The following is a 22,371-nucleotide window of genomic DNA, read 5'->3' on the forward strand; positions in this document are numbered from 1 at the left end:
TCAACTTAAACAAATAGGGACATTTATCTTTCCATACCTTCAGGGGGTCTCTGCAACTGGGATTTCCGATAAAACAACATGTAGGCACTTTCTTTACCCTGAAATTGCTGTTCAATATCCTTTTCCTTGATTGGTTGGACTTTGGAATCGTTTATATCAAACCAGTGGGGACAGGAGGGTCTATCATTTAATCCTGGGGGTTCTGAAGTAAGTGTCTTCAAAAGTTGTTGATCATTTCTTCGTATATCAGACTCAGCCTGGAGAGAACAGTCCTTCAATAGACTAACTGTACTTTCATCTGAACTGAGCAGAAATATCTGAGAATGAAGCTGTAAAAACTATACAGAAAAAAAAAAACAAACATTAGGTTAATGAAAAAAAATTTCATTGACATGATTACAAAATCTTTACAATCCTTTCTGTGATTAGATATTTTAACATCAACTTTTTGGCCTGGTCAGCTAAGAGGAAACAAAATTTCATTCGGGCCATAATAAAACATCTAATAAAAACCAGAGTGCTTTCTGTTAAATAGTCTAACAGTTACACCAAGGGAGAAAGCTGTCATGACACAATCTTAAAAATATTTTAATTATACCTCGCAACGCTGTTTTTAAAAAGTCTTTACTGAAACAGATTAGGTAGAACAAACACTTTTGAAATGTTTAAAGCAATCCAAACAGAGCACAAAACAAAGGCAATTATACAATGAAGTACTATAGAAGATAATTTCAAAACTAGTGACTCAGACAAACTGTTGGGATATAGTCATAATTATAAGCTTATATTAACTAAATTAAGTGTTGTCTGTCCCGGAGGCTGACAAGCTAGCTCAGGAAATCAAAACATTGAAAGGCTTAAGTCATAATCTCAAAGACTATTATTTCTCAGGTTCCTCTACCTAAAGGATTAGGAAGAAAAAAAACTTCTTCCCCCATTGCCTATCCCACCTCCCCATCCCCTACTTTACTCTTCTTTCATTCCCTAATCTCTATGTGGCTTTGTATCTCCCCCTTTTCTCTCAGTACAAACTACTTTATGTAGAAAATCACTTGGGAGGTATATGTAACATTTGCTTAGATCACAATCAACATGGAAAAGTGATTTTCTCATTTTTTCTTGGAAAGGAAGAATTTATGATAACGTATACTCTCTAATCAAACAGAAGGGTATAGGGCATATGCAAAGGCATTATTGTTAACACTGTGTATAACAGATGGTAATATAGTTTTGTAGCTAATTTAAGTACAATAAAATAATAATTTGAAACCTCTGAGTATTGAATACTTTCTGTATAGCGAATCTTTTCTTTGATAGTTGAGGATAAACTCTTAAACCTCAAACTTCAGTGTAGTCTGGTTCCAGTAATGGCAGAGAACTTTTAATTGGACTAACCCCACTGATTAAAAATTATAAACTTTAGACAAAATAATGAAAACAATTGTTTGGAGAGTAACCAAAACTGACCTAAAGTGGAGGGAACGGGGCTTCCCTGGTGGTGCAGTGGTTGGGAGTCTGCCTGCTGATGCAGGGGACACGGGTTCGTGCCCCAGTCTGGGAGGATCCCACGTGCCGCGGAGCGGCTGGGCCTGTGGGCCATGGCTGCTGGGCCTGTGCCTCCGGAGCCTGTGCTCCGCAACGGGAGAGGCCGCAACGGTGAGAGGCCCGCGTACCGCAAAAAAAAAATAAAAAATAATAAAAAATAATGTGGAGGGAACATAATCCTTCAAAAGGGAAACAAGCTAGGTGAGTCCTGCATTAACCCACCACTTCCCAGTTTGTAGCAGAGCATGGCGGAAGAGAGTTCAAGCAAAGGGCAAGAGTCTTACTGGACTAAGGAAACAGAATTTGAGACAGCCACAGAGCCTAGAAAGTGAAAGAGAAAATCCCATAAAGGAGCCCCAAATCTCTATCAAATCCTCCTCAAATCCTTGGCTGAGTCTTAAATGGTACATGGACAGCCTGAGACCCAAGGAACTGAGCAGAAAGCAAAAGCTGGGAGATTTAAGATCTGAGTAGAGATTTTAGTGCCCTGCTGCTGGGTAGAAAGAGCATAGAGTTAAATAAACATGTTGTGAATGGATGAATAAATTAAGATAGATTAGAAAAAAAAAAAGAAAGAGCATGGAGTTGAAGTCCTGCCAAATTAGAGGCATATGACAAACACCTCAGGCTTTCCACTGAAATTCTAGAAGGGCCATGACTCAGGTCAGGGATTGGCAAACTTTTCTATAAAGGACCAGACGGTAAACATTTTAGACTTTGTGGGCTAAGAGGCAAACTTGAGCACCTTTCTAAAGATAACTGTTTGAAAATATAAAGACAGTTCTTACCTGGGGGCTGTACAAAAAAAGGCAGCAAGCCATAGTTTCCCCATGTTTGCTAACCTCTGCCTTAAGAGGGAGGACCATCCAGGCCCCAAGACTAACAGCTACTCCCTAGGACTAACAGCTAAATGCAACAGATCCACCCTACCAAAGCCCCAAATGAAGCTCCCACAGGATCAACATGATTCAAAGTTACTTAATGGCCTGTTAGTATATAATGAAAAACCCTTTAGAAACAGTAACACAGGACTTGCCTGGTGGTGCAGTGGTTAAGAATCAGCCTGCCAATGCAGGGGACATGGGTTCGAGCCCTGGTCCGGGAAGATCCCACATGCCACGGAGCAACTGAGCCCGTGAGCCACAACTACTAAGCCTGTGCTCTAGAGCCCATAAGCCACAGCTACTGAGCCCACGCACCTAGAGCCCGTGCTCCACAACAAGAGAAGCCTCTGCAATAAGAAGCCTGTGCACCGCAACAAAGAGTAGTCCCCACTTGCTGCAACTAGAGAAAGCCCACGCACAGCAATGAAGACCCAATGCAGCCAAAAATAATAAATAAATAAACCTTCTAAAAAACAGTAACATAATCCACAGCCTCTAAAACACATCATCCACAATGTCCAGTAGGCAATATAAGAGTATATGACATGCAAAGAAAAAGGACAATGTGATTCATAACCAAGAGGTGACACGGTCAATTCACAAGAGAAAAAAAAAGGTAATAAATACAGACCCAGAAATAATCCAGATGTTATAAGAGTAAACAGCTATTGAAATATGTAAATTTACAGGAAAGGATGTACAGAGTAGGTTCAAATGGGGAATTTCAGCAGAGAAATGGGCACTTTAAATAAGAGCTAAGAAAAAAGTCTACTGAATAACACAATATCTGAAATGAAAAAATTCATTAATTCACTGGCTGGGCTTAACAGAAGACTGGATACAGTAGGAGAAAGAATCAATGAACATGAAGACGGATCAATGGAAATTATCCAAATTGAAGGTGAGGGGAAAAAAAACCCCTCTTGCTAGAATATCTAAGACCAGTGAGGAAATACTGAATGGTCCAATATATATGTAACTGCAATTTCTGAAGAAGAGAGAGATAATGGGGCATAAAAACAAATTGAAAATATAATGGCCAAAACTGAAGAAAGATTTCAAGCCACAGATAAAAAACATCTTAGCAAATACAAAGCAAATAAACACAAAGAACACCATACTGAGACACACTGTTATTAAATGGCTAAAAATCAAAGATAAAGAGATTATCTTAAAAGTAGACAGAAAAAAAAGACACATTCCATTTAAGTAACACTGACTTCTCAGCCAAAATAAAGGAAGCCAAAACATAATAAAATGACATCTTTAAAGTGCTGAAAAAACCAATAAGAGCTATTAACCTAGAATTCTGTATCCAGGACTTCCCTGGTGGTACAGGAGCCTGCCAATGCAGGGGACATGGGTTCGATCCCTGGTCCGGGAAGATCCCGCATGCCATGGAGCAACTAAGCCCGTGCACCACAACTACTGAGCCTGTGCTCTAGAGCCCACGAGCCACAACTACTGAGCCCATGTGCCATAACTACTGAAGCCTGCGCGCCTAGAGCCCGTGCTCCGCAACAAGAGAAGCCATTGCAATGAGAAGCCTGCACAGCACCACGAAGAGTAGCCCCCACTCGACCCAACTAGAGAAAGCCCGTGTGCAGCAACGAAGACCCAATGCAACCAAAAATAAATAATTAAAAAAAAAAAAAGAATTCTATATCCAGCAAAAATACCATTTAAACAAATGAATGCAAGATAAAAACTTCAGACAAACAAAAGCTGAGAATATTTTTGCCAGCAGTTCTGGATGCCCAAGAACCGCTAAAGGAAGTTCTCTAGGTTGAAGGGAAATGATATTAGATGCAAACCTGGACATGCAAGAAGGATCAATGAACACCAGAATGGATAAAATAAAACATGATTTTTTCATTAATTTCTTTAAAAGTTGCTTAAGGGGCTTCCCTGGTGGCGCAGTGGTTGAGAGTCCGCCTGCCGATGCAGCGGACACGGGTTCGTGCCCCGGTCCGGGAAGATCTCACATGCCGCGGAGCGGCTGGGCAGGTGAGCCATGGCCGCTGAGCCTGCGCGTCCGGAGCCTGTGCTCCACAATGGGAGAGGCCACAGCAGTGAGAGGCCCGCGTACCGCAAAAAAAAACAAACAAATAAAAGTTGCTTAAATGTTTAAAGTAAACACATACATACATACATACATACCCAAATGGTGAATTTACATATAATGGTAAAATATAAGACAACAGCAGAAAAGGATGGAAGTCGGGAAATGGAATTATACTATTGTACCTTGTACATCTTACCTCGTACATGAAGTGTTACACTACTGGTCTGTAATTTATAATATTAACTTATGTATACTGTAATCCCTAGAGTAAAAAAGTTAAAGTAGTACAGCTAAAAAGTCAACAGAGGAGACAAAAATCAAACATTAAAAATTACTTGATTAATCCAAAGATAAGAAAGACAGAAAGAAAGAAAGGCAAGAAAGACAGAAGAAGCAAATAAAAAACAAATGGCTACATGATAAATTCAAACTCAACCACACAATTTAATTTAATATATTAAAAATAAATGGGGGCTTCCCTGGTGGTGCAGTGGCTAAGAATCTGCCTGCCAATGCAGGGAACACGGGTTCAATCCCTGGTCTGGGAAGATCCCACATGCCGCGGAGCAACTAAGCCCATGCGCCACAACTACTGAGCCTGTGCTCTAAAGCCCGCGAGCCACAACTACTGAGCCCACGTGCCATAACTACTGAAGCCCGCAGGCCTAGAACCTGTGCTCCCCAACAAGAGAAGCCACTGCAATGAGAACTCCACGCACTGCAACAAAGAGCAGCCTCCGCTCACTGCAACTAGAGAAAGCCCACATGCAGCAAAGACCCAATGCAGCCCAAAATAAATAAATTAAATAAATTAATTTTTTAAAAAATTAATAAAAAATAAATGGACTGAACATTCTAATTTAAAGGAAGAGACTGTCAAACTCTATCATTTGATAGAAAACAGATGAACAATAGAGAAAAACAACAAATGCAAAGCTGTTTCTTTGAGAAGTTTAATAACCTTGGACTTCCCTGGTGGTGCAGTGGTTAAGAATCCACCTGCCAATGCAGGGGACACGGGTTTGAGCCCCGGTCTGGGAAGGTCCCACATGCTGTGGAGCAACTAAGCCCGTGCGCCACAACTACTGAGCCTGCGCTCTAAAGCCCACGAACCACAACTACTGAGCCCGTGTGCAACAACTACTGAGGCCTGTGCGCCTAGAGCCCGTGCTCCACAAAAGAAGCCACTGCAATAAGAAGTCCGTGCACTGCGACAAAGAGTAGCCCCTACTCACCACAACTAGAAAGACTGCATGCAGCAACAAAGACCCAACACAGCCAAAAGTTAAATTAATTAATTATTTTTTAAAAAGAAAAGTATAATAACCTTGATAAATCCCTAGCAAGACTGATGCAAAAGAAAGCTAAGAAACACAAATTACCAATATCAGAAAATGAAATAGGGTCCTACAGGGCCTACAGAAATTAAAAGGACAATATGGTAATATTTCAAACAACTTTATACTAAGAAATTTGACACTTTGAGAACAAATTCCTTAAAAATCACAATTTTCCAAAATAAGCAAGAACCAACTTCATACTGTTTACAAGAGACACACTTGCATTAGAAAGCTTGTATGTTACATTAATACCAGATAAGGTAGATGTGGAGGTAAGGACTATTAGCAGAGATAAAGGAAGGGCATATGTCAAGAGGCCATTAACAATCCAAAACGTGTATGCAACTAATAATATATCTTCAAGATACATGAAGCAAAACTGTCAACAGTAAAAGGATGAAAGGGCAAAGGTACAATTACAGTTGGAGATTTAAAACTACTCTCTCAGTAACTGATACAACAAAAAGACAGAAAAATTAGTTAAGAATAGGGATGAAATAAAGAATGTTATTAACCAATTTGACCTAGCTGACATTTATGAAACACGATACCCAACAACTGCAGAAAATTAATAACTTTACTGGTGAATAGAAACATTCAGCAAGACAGACCATATCCTGAGGCATGAAACAAGTCTCAAAAAATTCAAAATAAGTGAAATCATAGAGAGCATGTTTTCAGAGTAAAATGGAATTAGACATCAATTTATAGATATAACAAAAAGATAACTAGAAATTCCCCAAATATTTGGAAATTAAGCAATCCACCTCCAAAAACCTCATGGGTCAATAAAAGAATCAGAAGGAAAAATTACAAAATATTTTGAATTGAAAGATAATGATAACATGTCAAATTTAGCTACAGCTAAATTAGCGCTAAGAAGGAAATTATAGATTTAAAAGCATGAATTAAAAGGCAGGTTTAGGGCTTCCCTGGTGGTGCAGTGGTTAAGAATCTGCCTGCCAATGCAGGGGACACAGGTTCGAGCCCTGGTCTCGGAAGATCCCACGTGCCGTGGAGCAACTAGGCCCGTGAGCCACACTACTGAGCCTGCATGTCTGGAGCCTGTGCTACGCAACGGAAGAGGCCACAACAGTGAGAGGCCTGCGCAGTGTGATGAAGAGTGGCCCCCGCTCGCTGCAACTGGAGAAAGCCCTTGCACAGAAATGAAGACCCAACACAGTCAAAAAATAAATAAATAAATTTATTTTTTAAAAAAATTTAGGGCTTCCCTGGTGGCGCAGTGGTTGAGAGTCCGCCTGCCGATGCAGGGGACGCAGGTTGGTGCCCCGGTCTGGGAAGATCCCACATGCCGCGGAGCGGCTGGGCCCGTGAGCCATGGCTGCTGAGCCTGCGCGTACGGAGCCTGTGCTCCGCAACGGGAGAGGCCACAACAGTGAGAGGCCCGTGTACCGCAAAAAAAAAAAAAAAAAAAATTAAAAAGGCAGGTTTAAAAAACAACTGAGATACCAACCCAAGAAGCTAGAAAAAAATGATTAAATTAAATCCCAAAGGTAAAAGGAAGGAAATAATTAAAAACAAGAGAAGAAATCAATGAAGTAGAAAACAGATTAGTAGAGAAAAATCAACAAAGGCAAAAAAGTTGTTTTTTGAAAAGCTTAATAAACTTGATAAGCCCTAAGCAAGGCTTATGAAAAACAAAAGTAAGCAAACACAAATTATTAATATCAGGAATTAAAAAGAGGAAATTTAGGTCCTACAGACACTAGAAAAGATAATATGAGACATTTTGAATAGCTTCATGCCAATAAATTTGACACCATAGATAAAAGGACAAATTCTTTAAAAAATATAATTTTCCAAAATAATTCAAGAAATAAAACATCTAAAACAACTCTACAAATAAAGAAATTAAAACTATAATTTAAAAACCTTGCCATAAAAAATTCCAGGTCTAACTAGCTTCACCAAACATTTAAGAAAGAAATAATAATCTATCTCAGAGAAATCCTTTCCAAGAATATAAAAAAGGGAATATTTCCTAACTTCTTTTGAGTCCTGCATAACTCTGATACTAAAACCTGACAAAGATATTATAGAAAAAGAAAATTAAAGACCCATATCTCTCATAGACACAAAATCCTTAGTAAAATATGAGCCAATTGTATATAGCAATACATACAAGTATATCATGACCAAGTGTGCTTTACCCCAGAAATGTAAGATGTGCTTTAACATTGAAAAGGTCAGTCAACAGAATTCACCACATTAACTGAATAAAAGAGAAAAGCCATGTGATCACATCGATAAATGTAAACAAAACAGCATTTGATAAAATCCAACCTCTATTCAAGATAAAACTATCAGCTGCTTATATCACACCCGAAAGGAATCTGGGTTCATTGTGATAACGGGCATAAGACTTTTGGCCTTCCTATGAACAAATACTCTACATGTGTCCTCCTGTACTTCACGTGGCTGCTGGGCAAGACCAGTGGGACAGGGTTCAATATTGGAAGAAAAGCTGCAGCATTTAGTGGGGAAGTCCTGCCACTTAGAGCCCGTCCAGCCCATGAATGGGTGGGCCATGAGTGGTCTCATAAATAAAAAGGCTTTGAACCTCTCTTTTCAAGAGAAAAAAAAAAAAAAAGAAAGAAAGAGAGAGGTTCCAACTATATGCCATTCTGGAAAAGGCAAAACTACGGAGACAATAAAAAGTTCAGTGGTTGCCAGGAGTTTGGGGGAGAGGGGTGATGAATACAGAGTACAGTTTTTTAGCGCAGTGAAAATACTTTGTATGACATTATAACAATGGATATATGTCAGTATACTTTTGTCCAAACCTACAGAATGTACCATACTATCTACTCCATTAGAATGAACTTTAGGTGAACTGTGGACTTTGGCCATTATGATGTGTCAATGTAGTTCATCCTTGGTTTAGGGAAAAAAAAAAGAAACACACCACCCTGATGAGTGATACTGATAACACCTACGCATGTATGCGGGAAATTTCTGTACCTTCTTGTTAACTTTGTTGTAAACCTAAAACTACTCAAAAAAAAAGTCTTAAAAAAAAGAACATTCAGTGTTAGGATAGGTATTTTTGGCAAAACTCATTTCAGTTATACACATATGTATACAAGTTATATACGTGTGTGTTGGTTGGATTGTGATGTAAGATGCATTTTTTAGGTCAAAAAAGTTTGCAAGCCATTGTAGTTAAGTTATACTGGCAAATAAAAGCACAAATTAACCTCAAAGAAAAAAGAGATAAGACTATCAGTCAACTATAAATACAAGCTAACTTCCTCAAACTTATGAAGGATATTTTTATTTAAAAACAAAACAAGACAAAAAAGTCCCTGCACAGCTGATAACATACTTAACAGTAAAATATTGAAACACTGATCCAATCATTTTAAATGAAAACCTAAGACTGTCTATGAACTCATGGTCATTAACTTCATTTATGAACTGTGGTCTAATTAAAAGATGAACTTAAACACAGACTATATTGTGTACCCTCTTTGCTTCTACAAGAAATAGCTCCAAAATACTGACTAACTGTTCTGTTGCTTTGCTTGTTTTTAGTCAAGTTTTTGTCTCCCAAGTCTGGCAGTACCAGTTTTTGCACCTAACCTTACAGCCTAGGAAACCAGATTGCCAAGTTTAGTAGAACTGTGTGTCAAAGAAAGATAAAAGTGAAATTTGGGTGAATACCTGAAGACGTTTCTATAAATAAGATGATAAGCTTTAGGATATGAACTTTGTGACATTTTTTGCTGTTGTGATTAAAAGCCCCTCCTCTATTCTTTCTTTGCTTACTTCTTGATTCTATAAATTACTTAATAATTAACTGAATTCTAACCATTAAACAAAAATACTAATTGTATTTCCATCTAATTTAAATTTCCTTCCCCAAAGAAATTCATGTTGCCAAAATCATAATAAAATTTCCTGGGAATAGGACTTCTTATAAGGATGTCATGTATTACCTTTCGCAGTGGTCCATACTGTTTTCTGTACTTCTTATTCCAAGATATTCCTATCTTTTTCAAGAGTTTCTGGCCCAGCTGATCAACAGGAATTAGATTACTCTCCTCCTTATGAAAGAAAAGAAAGTCATTTAAGAAAATCTGATAAGATATAACCTCAATACTTATGAGTTCGACGGACCCAACAGGATTAATAAATGTGCCTGTAACAGCAAACATGTAAGTGGATTAACCATAATTGTTTCAAAATAAAAAGTTTTTTGAACAATAGATTAAGCCTAAGTTTAGAAAACTTGAATTTTGCCACTTTCCATGTGGCAAAGTTTAAACATTTCAAGAGCAATATCCAAAGAGTATTCTAAGGTTTGGTAAATTCCTGATATTATGTGGGATTTTTAGAAGAAATACTTTAGTGCAAAAAGACTGCCTCTTCTGAATGTTTTGAAGTATAACCAAGTTCTAAAAGGGGGTAAGAAGTGACTATTATGGGCTGAAATGTGTCCCTCTACTATCAGAATCCATATGCTGAATTCCTACCCTCAAAATTTCAACTGTGACTATATTTGGATAGGGCCTTTAAAGAAGTGATTAAGTTAAAATGAGGCCTTTAGGGTGGGCCCTTATCCATTCTGACTGGTGTCTTTATAAGAAGAGGAAATTTGGACACACAAAGACACCGGGATGCGCATGCACAGAGAAAAGGCCATGTGAGAAAGCAGCAAGAAGGCAGCCATCCGCAAGCCAAGGAGAGAGGCCTCAGAAGAAACCTGCTGACACCTTGATCTGGACTTCCAGCCTCCAGCACTATGAGAAAATAAATTTCTGTTCCGTTAGACACCCAGTCTGTGGGATTCTGTTATGGCAGCCCTAGTAGACTAATAGAGTGGCCATAGACCAATACTCAACCTAGGTCCCTAGTAAGAAATTGAGAAAAAAAACTGTTTATTAAGAATGAATGAATAAATGAAATGAGACTACCATCTTTGCAACAAGGTACGAAGCAAACATTAAACGTCATATACGTGAGGTATTATCAATATTGGGAAGGAAAAAGGGGACATAACTTCAGGTCCTATAGACATTAAAAGGATAATATGGGAAAACAGTGAATTCCAAAACCGTATGTAAAGTAAATCCCAATTCTATTTAAAATAACAATATCACAAAAAACCTGTAACCCAATCCCAATGTATGTATATAAACACAAAGGAAATAGAATGCAAAGAATATATATCAAAAGTGTTAACAATGACTGGACATTTGGTTTATTTAAACTTTGTTTCTTTATATACTTTCTAATTTTTTCCCCTCAAATTTTCTACTATTCATATGTATTCCTTTTGTAACCAGAAAGTCTCCAATAAAAATTTTTTTTAAATAGAGAATTTCCCAAAAGACTATGAACAGTAAAAATGTCACTTCTGCCAACTGAATCATAGATCTGATATACATACACAAATATAAACACACACACACACACACACTCTCTCTCTACCTGTAATAAGACTGCTTTTAGAATCATCAATGGATCATCAATCTCTTCTTCATTTTTAAGATCTTCCAAATTCACATCTGGATTACTTTTGTCCTCCTAAGAAAGAAAACAATAAAAAAGTTTCGCTTTTCTGGTAAGTGGCCTGAGGTGACCTCTAAAAATGGTTCACTATTGATCTGACCCAGACAACCCCACAAAATCATGCAAGTCAAGAGACTCAAATCTTTGTGTTCACTTTTAAGAACACGCATGAAGCTGCCCAGGCCACTAAGGATATGCATAACCAAAAAGCCACCAAGTATATGAAGGATGTCCCTTTAAAGCAGCAGTGTGTGCCATTCCGTCATTACAATGGTGGAGTTGGTAGGTGTGCCCAGGCCAAACAGTGGGGCTGGATGCAGGGTCCGTGGCCCAAAGAGAGTGTTGAATTTCTACTGCACATGCTCAAAAACGCAGAGTAATGCTGAACTTAAGGGCTTAGATGTAGATTCTCTGGTCATTGAGCACATCCAGGTGAACAAAGCCCACAAGATGCGGTGCAGGACTTACAGAGCTCATGGTCGGATCAACCCATACATGAGCTCTCCCTGCCACATTGAGATGATCCTTACTGAAAAAGAACAGATTGTTCCTAAACCAGAAGGGGAGGTTGCCCAGAAGAAACAAATATCCCAGAAGAAACTGAAGAAACAAAAACTTATGGCCCAGGAATAAATGCCACAAAAAATAAATGCAAATAAAAGTAAAAAAAAAAGTTTCTATCACTAATCCCTTAAAAAGCAGTTAACGAAATAGGAGTGTTCGTGCCACGGAGGTTTCAAGATGGAGAAATGATGATAAAAACATCATAATAATTTGTATATGCTTTGGAATCAGGCAGCCTGGTTTTAAATTTCAACTGTGGTTGAATAATCCTGGACAAATTACCTAATCTCTCTGGCATTATCTGTAAATTGGGATTGTGAGATAAGGAAAGCTTCTAGCACAATACACACAGCGGGTTCCAACATTTTCCCACTGAGCACTACTTTAGCTGCATCCTACAATTTTGATATGTTGTGTTTTCATTATCATTCAGTTCAAAATATTTTCTGGTCTCCACCCAATTTATTCTCACTCATGTTGGCCTAACAAAATCCTACCAACCTCTGCAAGCTCAGCTTAAACATTCCCTCCTATTTTCTTTTTAATAAATTATTTATCTATCTATCTATCTATTTATTTTTGGCTGTGTTGGGTCTTCGTTGCTGTGCACGGGCTTTCTCTAGTTGGGGCAAGCAGGGGCTACTCTTTGTTGTGGTGTGCAGGCTTCTCGTTGCAGTGGCTTCTCTTATTGTGGAGCACGGGCTCTAGGTGCGCGGGCTTCGGTAGCTGTGGCACGCGGGCTCAGAAGTTGTGGAACATGGGCTTAGTTGCTCCATGGCATGTGGGATCTTCCTGGACCAGGGCTCGAACCCGTGTCCCCTGCATTGACAGGCAGATTCTTAACCGCTCCGCCGCCAGAGAAGTCCCTCCCTCCTATTTTCTGATCACCCAAGTTTTCACCCCATCTTATGAAGTTACTTGGAAACATGTCAAAATTCCCCTGATAAGGTATTTGTATTATTTTTTTTTCATACATGGCATCTTGCAAAGGTATTTTAAACTGGCTTAAAATCATAAACACAAATAGACCTAAACAGTTAACATAAGATAAAAATAATAACGAAATACAGAAGAATATGGCAGATGAAATACAACCATCCTGCTGTAAAATTACTAAAAATGCTGGATAAAGTAAAACACACAACAAAAGAAAATATCTTTTTAAACACATGCTGAACTAGCAAGTGAACATTGGGAAAATCCTCAGAGAACAAGTGACATAGGAATCCAGGGAAGAAATCCAGAGTTGAGGTCTCCAGCCGCCCAACCTTGCTGACACACAGCTTCCACCTTGATGCTCATACAGGACAGGGTCTGGGAGACAATGCGTAAGGACCTACCCAAAGTGGGGAGGTGAATGGCTGGTTTTCTAAACAACCAGCTCTCCAATTCTTCGACACCACCTGGCTGTCCATTAATTCAATTCTGACACTAATGTTGCTAAGTGCCACGAGACTGCCCTCACGTCAGATACCAGCTGCAAATGGGGTTCCCAGGCTACCTGCACCTCTGCCTGGCTGATTACAAATTCTACAAGCTCCACTTCATGTCTGATAATTTTCCTGGAACAGCTCATAGAACTCAGGAACTTATACTCAGGACTAGAGTTTATTACAAAGGATACAAACGAACAGCCAGATGAAGGTACACAGGGCAAGGCTGGAGAGGGTCCCGAGTGGAGAAGCCTCTGTCCACGTGGAGTTGGGGTGGCCACCCTCCCTGCACATGGATGTACTCACCAACCTGGAAACTCCCTTAGTCCTCTTCTTTCAGAGTGTTAATCAAAGTTTCATTATGCAGTCATGATTGATTAAATCATTGGCCCTTGGTGACCAAACTCAATCTCCAGCCCCTGTGCCTCCCTGGGTGAGGGGGTGGGTCTGAAAGTTCCAACCCTCTAATCATGTGGTTGGTTTCTCTGATGAGCAGCCCTCACCCCGCAGGAAATCTCATTAGCATAAACTCAGGTATGGTTGAAAGGGGTTCATTATGAACAAGAAAAGACATGCCTATCACTCAGGAAATTTCAAGGAGCTCTGTGCCAGGGACCTGGGACAAGGACCAAGTATATATTTTTTATTATACCACAAAGATAGATTCCAGCGGAAAGCTAGAAACCTGAAAGGACTATGCTATCGATATAAGCATGACCTACCAAAAAGTCCACCCCACAACAAAGGACAATGAGAAACTTGCTTGTTTTGACCTTGATACTAGATGAAGGTGGAAAAACATTTCCTCTAATAATCTGTAATCACAAACAGGTCTTCATGTGGGTTTGTGGCCCAAATTCACATGAGTTGTACGGCTCTAGAACCACCAAGTCTAGATCTTATTTTAAAGGTATTAAAGGTTGGAGGCGACCCCAGGCATGTGGTAGAGACAAATACACATCTTTCATGGAAGAAGGTACTTTTAACTCAGGCTGCAAATTACTCCTACACCGTGTTCTTAAAAAACCAACCAGCCAACCAAGACCACAGTCTAAGAAACAAAATCATAAGGAAACAGAATCAGCAGATATCCAAAGACCCACAAAGTCTTCAGATACCGCAATTATCAGAGAATAATAAAATAGTATGTTTAATGTTTAAAAACATTTATGGCTAAGGAACAAGAGATTTAAAAATGGTAGGAGGGGAGATGCAGGCCGGCATTGCCTAGGGTGTAACACGCTGGTGCAGGTGACACGTGGGCTGGGCCTAGTCCTCCTGCACTCTGCCGGTGTCCAACCTTGGCCTTGTGGGGACAGGCTGGTCCAGGAGGCACCAGTCCCAGGGCTGCCTACTTGGAGCTGTTGTAAAGCCTCGTTGTCCCACATCCTCAAATGTGCAAGATGATGTTTGAAGTGATTTCAACCATCAGTGAAGCAAAAGACCCCACCCTGGAAGGCACAGGTGAGGCTCCTCTTTACACCAGATCGAGAGCCACATTTTGAATAGTTAATGACCTCCAAGCAAGAGGCAAGAGATCATCTTCTACTTAGGATGAGAGAGACTGAGATGTTGGCTTTCACCCAGGGAGCATTATGTGGGGTGGGTCATGAAACTTGTTCCTTGCAGACAGCTCCTTGAAAGGGAAGAAGAAATTGCTAAAGTATAAGCAGAAAAAACAATACCTGTCTACGTTTAGTGTATCTGGAATCCTCTGTCTCTAGGTATAAGAGATCTCTCAGGATAATGGTAGTAGAGAGACAAGCAGTGTCCAGCAGGTGTACCTACGGAAGTTGCAATTCTTAAAGCACTCATCGTTATGTGAACACCACAAAGCTCGTGATTCTTAAAGAGCAGAATTAAAAAAAAAAAAAAAAAAAAGGGATGCTTCATAGAGGCCGTGAATAAGGAAATACACAAGCACAAACAGAAAGCAATCTTCTGATTGTTCTTTAAGCCCCGAGGAAGACCTTGCTAAAGTACCAGAGCTTCAAGACCAGAGAAGCAGAGCAGAGGGCAAAACCAGATGAAAGAACGCCTGCCTGCCCTCAAGTCACGTGACGGAACCGGGAGAAGAGCCTGACGCTGCTGATCACTTCCAAAGAAATGAACACAGAATTGCAGAGAAGTGCAAGGAAGCACAAACCAGAAGGAAGACGCGAAGAAAAGAATCATGACTTTTGAGCCACGCTACCTCACCACACAGTGTGAAGCTACCTCTGTGCATGACGTCGATGATAAACTTAAATAGGAAAGTGTAAATAAATATTTTATGCCTCAAAATACTGAGGATAAATCCCACCAGCTAGAGAAGTGCCTGAAATCTGACAGTGGCTGAGCAAAATTGAAGAAATGTCTGCAGCCAGCGTGGAGGAAGGCAGAGACGCACTCCCGAGGCGGAAGCTGAACCGACGTGGAGGGCGGGAGCACTCTCTGAGGCTGAAGAGAGAGAGGGCAACGTCGGAAGAAAAGGCTACCACAAATGGAAGGACAAAACCTGACCACAGTGGGAAAGGCAAAGAGAAAAAAAGAAATGAACAACATCATAACTATTTATGAGGCCTGTTCGCAAGTTGCTATGAGAATCTAATAAAAGGCTTCAACTTCACCTTTTAGAGAGAATGAAAGAAAGTTAAAATAATCGTTGGAAAGGGCTGGGGGTGCCCTAGAGAGTAAGGCTCGCTACTACGGGGCCCTGCGGCTGTCAGACAGCAGCGTGAAGGACGGCAAGAGGGTGAGAAGCAGCAGCGAAGGATGGAAACAGGGAGGGCGGACTCAGACCAGAGGAGGATGAGAAGGGCTTCACTCCACCTGACCGGAGTGCGCCCAAACAAGCTAGTGTCTTGGCAAACAGGGCACAAGCATTTGAGAGAGGCTTGTATGGCTTCCTCAACCCAGAACTGGATAAACCCAGTTCTAGAAATAAAAGAAATGGAAGGTTAAGGACCAGAAAGAGTGAAATAAAACTGTCTTTTTCCAAAAATGTCTACAACGTAAGAGGGTTTAGCAAGATGGCTGATGATAAAATCAATGTACTAAAGATAACTGTACTTCAATACACCAGCCATGAATAGTCCAAAAAATACAGTAGAGACACAGCCCCACAGAACACCTCCCTGATCAACATTTTCCCACTAGAACACTTAGACTTTAAATACCCAAACTTTACAAAACATACTTATCTCTCAGTACATTCTAAGTACAACTGATAGAGCATCAGAAACACAGGTAGATGTTCTGAAAGGCAAAGTGAATGTCAACAAAGGGAACACAGCATCTTGAATACTGCTGGCACTCAGAGAAGCCATGTTATTACATGTGGAGCAATTTTTCATTCACAACGATATTAACTGTTTGACACTCCTGAAGGTAGGTTTTAAGCATTCTACATCCTAACATGATGGGTTGGAACTTACCAGTGTTTTAGTTACATTTTAGAAAACTGGTTGAGAGTTTGGTGCTGGTGTGTAATAGATTATAATTTTTCCCACTGCAAATAACTGGAAGTGGATTCCCAATTAGTGCTTTCTTTTCTAGAGAAAATTATGAAACTTTTGTAGAAGACATTAAAGAGGCTCTAAAAACCAAAAAGATGTATCTTGTTTACACATGTAGATACAAAATGCCACTACTTTTATGTGTGTGTATGAGTGAGAATATTGACAAGGTGATTCTAGAAATGTTCAGAAAAGCATTAAAATCCAAGACAGGCAAAACAGTCCTGAAGAATAATAACACATAGGGAGACTTGCCCTACCAGTTATCATAACATAGTATAAAGTTACAGAAATTAACAATGTGGTATTTGCCTAGGAATAGAAAAAAAGAACAATAACAACAACAACAAAAACAGAACACAGAGCCCCAAAATGGACTCAAATGTAAGAAAACAATTGATATAACAGAACTGGCATTGTAAACTGGTGGGGAAAGAATGGATCATTCGATAAATGGTAATGGGCAACTGGGTACCCAGATGGAAAAACAACATCACAACATTCACAGCAAAGCATTCCAGGAAGACTGAAGTTTCAATTGTAAAAGGCAAAACTATAAAAGTTTTAGAAGACAATATAGGAGGAAAATCTTTGGTTGGTGCCATGAAAGAAAGAAAAGCTGAGGAATGGTTACTGATTAAAGGAGACTTAAGACATATGCTAACTAAATCTAATGCATGATCCTGGGCTTGATACTAGAGTGGGGAAGAAAATGATCTCAAGGATTTGGACGAGGCCGCTGTGAAATCTGAATATAAAACATACATTAGATAATAAATAATATTATATCAGGGTTAAAGTTCCTGATTTTGAGCTACGCTTATGTAAGACAATGTCCTGGTTCTCAGGAGATAAACACTGAGTTATTTAGGGGCAAGGAGGTCTCATGTCTTCCACTTTATCTCTAGTGGTCAGCGCTGATAATGCTAACTGTGTGTGTGTGCACATGCCTCTGTACACAGAGGATGTGCCTGCATAAATGTGGCAAGATGTTTAACAACTGGAGAACCTCGGTGAAGAGTATACAGGAGGTGTTTGTACTATGCTGGTTATTTTTCTGTAAGTGTGAAATTATTTAGAAATAAAAAATTTAAACTTCTATCTGTATTAACTTTCAGTGCCTATAAGTTTTCTGCAGAGTGAATATATAAGAAATGGCAAAAGATTAGCCTCACCAAAATAATGGGACTAGGAAAGGAAAAAGTTGCAAAGATACTTTTCATCTAATTTCTATACTTACTTGAAACTGCCAGTTTCCCAAATGATCTACATCTTTAATATACACATGATAATGGCCTCCGTAGCAACCACCTTTGTGTATAATAACTGAGAAGAGGTCATACATATATTCCAAGTCATCTAATTCACTCTACAAGAAAGAGCACAAACATTGATACAGTTTACATAAAATAAGAAGATACATAACCAAAGGCGGAAAAAAAATTTCAACTATTAAAGTTAGTAAGAAACTTCACTATTATTGTTATTTAGGGTAAATTAAGATAAATTTGATTAATCGGCTTTAAAATTTGAAATTCGTAATTCTTAGACTGAAAATTATCTATTGTTGATCTAATACCAATCACATTACGCCAAATTCTGCCTCCGAGTTAAACATAAAAACATATATCCAGGGACTTCCCTGGTGGTGCACTGGTTAAGAATCCACCTTCCAATGCAGGAGAAGCAGGTTTGATCCCTGGATAGGGAACTAAGATCCCACATGCCACTGGGCAACTAACCCCGTGCGCCACAACTAGAGAGAAGCCCGCACACCGCAACAGAAGATCCCTCAAGCTGCAACTAAGACCCGACATAGCCAAATAAACATTAAAAAAAAAAAAATATATATATATATATATATATATATATCCAAACAAGATGTTATTTTTATGTACTTTGGCTAAAATCATGTAACCCCATGTGATAACAAAACACACACTACCCTATCAGAGTTTTAGCAAGAAAAAACCATCTTGTATTAAACCTATTATGCTGCTTTATAAATGTGCTCTTTAGCAGTTGAATTCATCCTATATTTTAACTAGATTGTCATGCACCTCAAAGTCAAAGGGGTATCTACTATCTATCACCCCTCCTGATACTTCAGTCCTCTGCATATAACAGGAGTTCAGCAGTCATGAATACTAGCTGGTTTCCTTTAGAGGCAGTTTAGTGGAATGAACAGGTTCTTTCCTGATTTATCAATTCTACGATCAATCTCTTCTACAAGTAACGTGCTCTGTAATTATGAACACCTACACTGGCATTACAAAAATCCCCTTTAGGTTAAGGGACACTTGGCATATGGATGCTACTTGAGGGAGTGCCAATTATTTAAGAACTTATTTGCTTAAACTGTACTTTTTAAGTAAGCAGCATTTTTAAAATGTCTGGCTTAGGGAAAAAACAAGAGAGATGTAAACAAAGATGCAAAATGATAATTTTTTTCATTAATACAGAAATCAGAAAGTAAAATTATTGTAAATTTCTCAGATAAGTGCTGTTTTGCTTTTTTCAGTTTTGTTATTTCAACGTATGTCAAAATCATGTGACAAACTACTATTTTTTTTTTTGGCTGCACTGCACAGCTTGCAGAATCTCAGTTCCCCAACCAGGGATTGAACCCGGGTCATGGCAGTGAAAGCCAGGAATCCTAACCACTAGGTCACCAGGGAACTCCCATGACAAACTACTTTTTAGAAAAGGACAAAAACTTTTCTATGAGATGATGGATGTTAACTAAACTTATTGTGGTAATCGTTTCATAATATATGTAAACCAAGCCCTCATTCTGTATACCTTAAACTTACACAGTGATGTATGTGAATAATTTCTCAATAAAAATGGGAAGAAAAAAAGAGAATTAACTCAATTATTCCGAAAACAAAGTTTTTTTTTCAGGCAGCAAATAGGAGCAGGGGAAGTACTCTGGAAAACCTGTTTATTCTATGCGTGCCAGTAACAGGCTCAGGGCCAACACATTAGAAGCTTTGAATGGAAATTAATATAATAACGAAACCAAAAAGCTCAGTAATTAGGCTTGAAGTAGAGAAAGCCCCACCTGAATTTTAGACCATTTAGAAAAAAAGATTACTTTTATACATAGAAATTCAACAGCTGGCTAATAAATGTTCTGGACTTAAACATATAAAGAATGATTTGTAGTAAGAAATGCATCAGTCTCATCACTCTGATCTTGGCATGTATACAATTACATAGAAAATATTTCTAAATAGCTTATAAAGTAAGTAGATTATGTCATTAATTTGTGTTTAAAACTTTTTCTTTCCCGTGTCTTAAGGATTACAAATTCTACACTAGTGACATTCCAATTTCTTGTTCACTTTCTAGATGTGTAATTCATTCTTGCATCTAAAGTAAACTAAATCCAAATAGGAATGTACTACGGAATGGTAATTGTTCCTAATGCAGGGTCATTTCTAATTCTGTTCTTAAATTTTCATTTCAAAGTTTTTTCAAGGAGAGTTTAGTAAAAAGAACTGGGAACAAATCCATACAGGGCACATCCCACCACAACAGAGAATTATGCAACTCTAAATGTTAACAGTGCCAAGGCTGAGAGACTCTGCACTAAGCCAACTGTAAATCAGGTCAATAAAAGATTCAATCTTGAGAGGGTAAAAGAAAGAATTTCAATACAAAATAGTTCAAACCTGTTCACAAAATGGCTTGAGATTGATCCGGAGAGGGAACGTATAACAGCTTGTTTCCTTGTATCGTTCACACTTCACAAAATCAAAATTAAATCTTAATAATGAAAAAGTAAGAAAGGGAGGCAGCTTACGCAATTTGGCCGACTGTCAAAAGAAAAAAATTTTAATTTTTAAAAGCTGAATCATATAGAAGAATACATAATGTTTCTTAAGATATAAAAAAGTGACCTATGACACAGTTTTAAGAGAAATATGTCCTTAAGTCACATAAACTAATCACCATGGACTCAATATAGCTCTTGATATAAACTCATCTATTTTTATGGGGCTAAAGGTGATATCACTCACTTATATTTACAACTAAAAATTCACAACCCATTTGTACGTTTTAATGTCACTATCCTAACAAAGCTATCTGATGAGGGTGCTCCCCCTCGAACAGTGTTTTAAAAAAAAGAATTAATTAATTAATCAGTTTATTTATTTTTGGCTGCATTGGGTCCTCGTCGTTGGGTCTTCGTTGCTGCACGCGGGCTTTCTCTAGTTGCGATGAGTGGGGGCTACTCTTCGTTGTGGAGCGTGGGCTTATCATTGAGGTGGCTTCTCTTGTTGCAGAGCTTGGGCTCTAAGCACATGGGCTTCAGTAGTTGTGGCACACGGGCTTCAGTAGTTGTGGCACACGGGCTCTAGAGCGCAGGCTCAGTAGTTGTGGCACACAGGCTTAGTTGCTCCGCAGCATGTGGGATCTTCCCGGACCAGGGCTCAAATCCGTGTACCCTGCATTTACAGGCGAATTCTCAACCACTGTGTCACCAGGGAAGTCCAAACAGTGCTGCTTCTTTTTTTTTTTAATTAAATTAATTTATTTATTTACTTTTGGCTGTGTTGGGTCTTCGGTGCTGCACGTGGGATTTCTCTAGTTGCAGCGAGTGGGGGCTACTCTTCGTTGCGGTGCGCGGGCTTCTCATTGCGGTGGCTCCCCTTGTTGCGGAGCACAGGCTCTAGGAGTGCCGGCTTCAGAAGTTGTGGCACATGGGCTCAGTAGTTGTGGCTCGCAGGCTCTAGAGCACAGGCTCAGTAGTTGTGCTGCACGGGCTTAGCTGCTCCGCGGCAATGTGGGATCTTCCTGGCCCAGGGCTTGAACCCGTGTCCCCTGCATTGTCAGGTGGATTCTTAACCACTGCGCCACCAGGGAAGCCCCTCTAATAGTGCTTCTTTCCTGCCCGAGCCCTGGCCTTTCACCTTTCACTTTCCCCCTAGGTCGCTATGTCTACTTTACCTAGCAGACACGCAGTTCTTATTTACTGAAGAACCGGAGCTCTTAACCTGTGACCTGGGAACGTGTTTCAATGGATCTGAACCCTTGAAATTATATGAAAATTGTATGTGTATATGTATTTTTCTGGGGAGAAGAGCCACAGCTTTCACTAGACTTTCAAAAGGACTCTAACTCTTCAAATGTTGACATCCATTGACTGGGGTTTCACAGTTCTTAAAAGCAGATAATAAGATATTTTTTAATGCCTTGCTTTAAAACAAAACACTAAACTGAGCTACTTTTTATTTAAAAGGCATCAGCTTTTCTCAATCCCCTTGCACTAAAGGCATGTGAGGAGGCAAAAAGAATCCTTCCCCACATTTAAAATTATCCATAATCATAAACATCTAACATTCCTAAAAATATATTTAAAACAATTCTACAAATCTAGTGGGTGAAAAGAAAAGTTAAATGAAAATACAGCAACCTAACAACATGGCAGATTTTCAAACTAGCTCAAAAAAAAATCTAAAAAAAGTGAGTAACTCAACTATAATGTGGCTCAGGAAAGAA

At 39.2% G+C, this 22,371-nt stretch overlaps 1 protein-coding gene and 1 pseudogene across 6 annotated transcripts in view; one reads left to right on the forward strand and one right to left on the reverse strand.

Annotated features, from left to right (window-relative positions):
* USP40 (ubiquitin specific peptidase 40) overlaps positions 1 to 22,371 on the reverse strand; it is a 99,631-nt gene that overhangs the window by 64,422 nt on the left and 12,838 nt on the right. For all 5 annotated transcript variants that reach the window (XM_081242733.1, XM_081242731.1, XM_081242734.1 and 2 more), the window contains 5 exons: positions 20,541 to 20,684; positions 18,104 to 18,232; positions 11,289 to 11,384; positions 9,794 to 9,901; positions 38 to 338 (listed from right to left, as the gene is read on the reverse strand). In XM_081242733.1, the coding sequence (XP_081098859.1) occupies positions 38 to 338; positions 9,794 to 9,901; positions 11,289 to 11,384; positions 18,104 to 18,232; positions 20,541 to 20,684 (778 nt within the window). The remainder of the gene's footprint in view (positions 1 to 37; positions 339 to 9,793; positions 9,902 to 11,288; positions 11,385 to 18,103; positions 18,233 to 20,540; positions 20,685 to 22,371) is intronic.
* Positions 11,431 to 12,681, forward strand: LOC308621891 (large ribosomal subunit protein uL22-like; annotated as a pseudogene). The gene has a single exon. The product of its transcript is annotated as a large ribosomal subunit protein uL22-like (transcript).

Source organism: Mesoplodon bidens (genome assembly GCF_964165515.1).
Source record: "Mesoplodon bidens genome assembly, chromosome: 8".
NCBI classification, from domain to species: Eukaryota; Metazoa; Chordata; class Mammalia; order Artiodactyla; family Ziphiidae; genus Mesoplodon; species Mesoplodon bidens.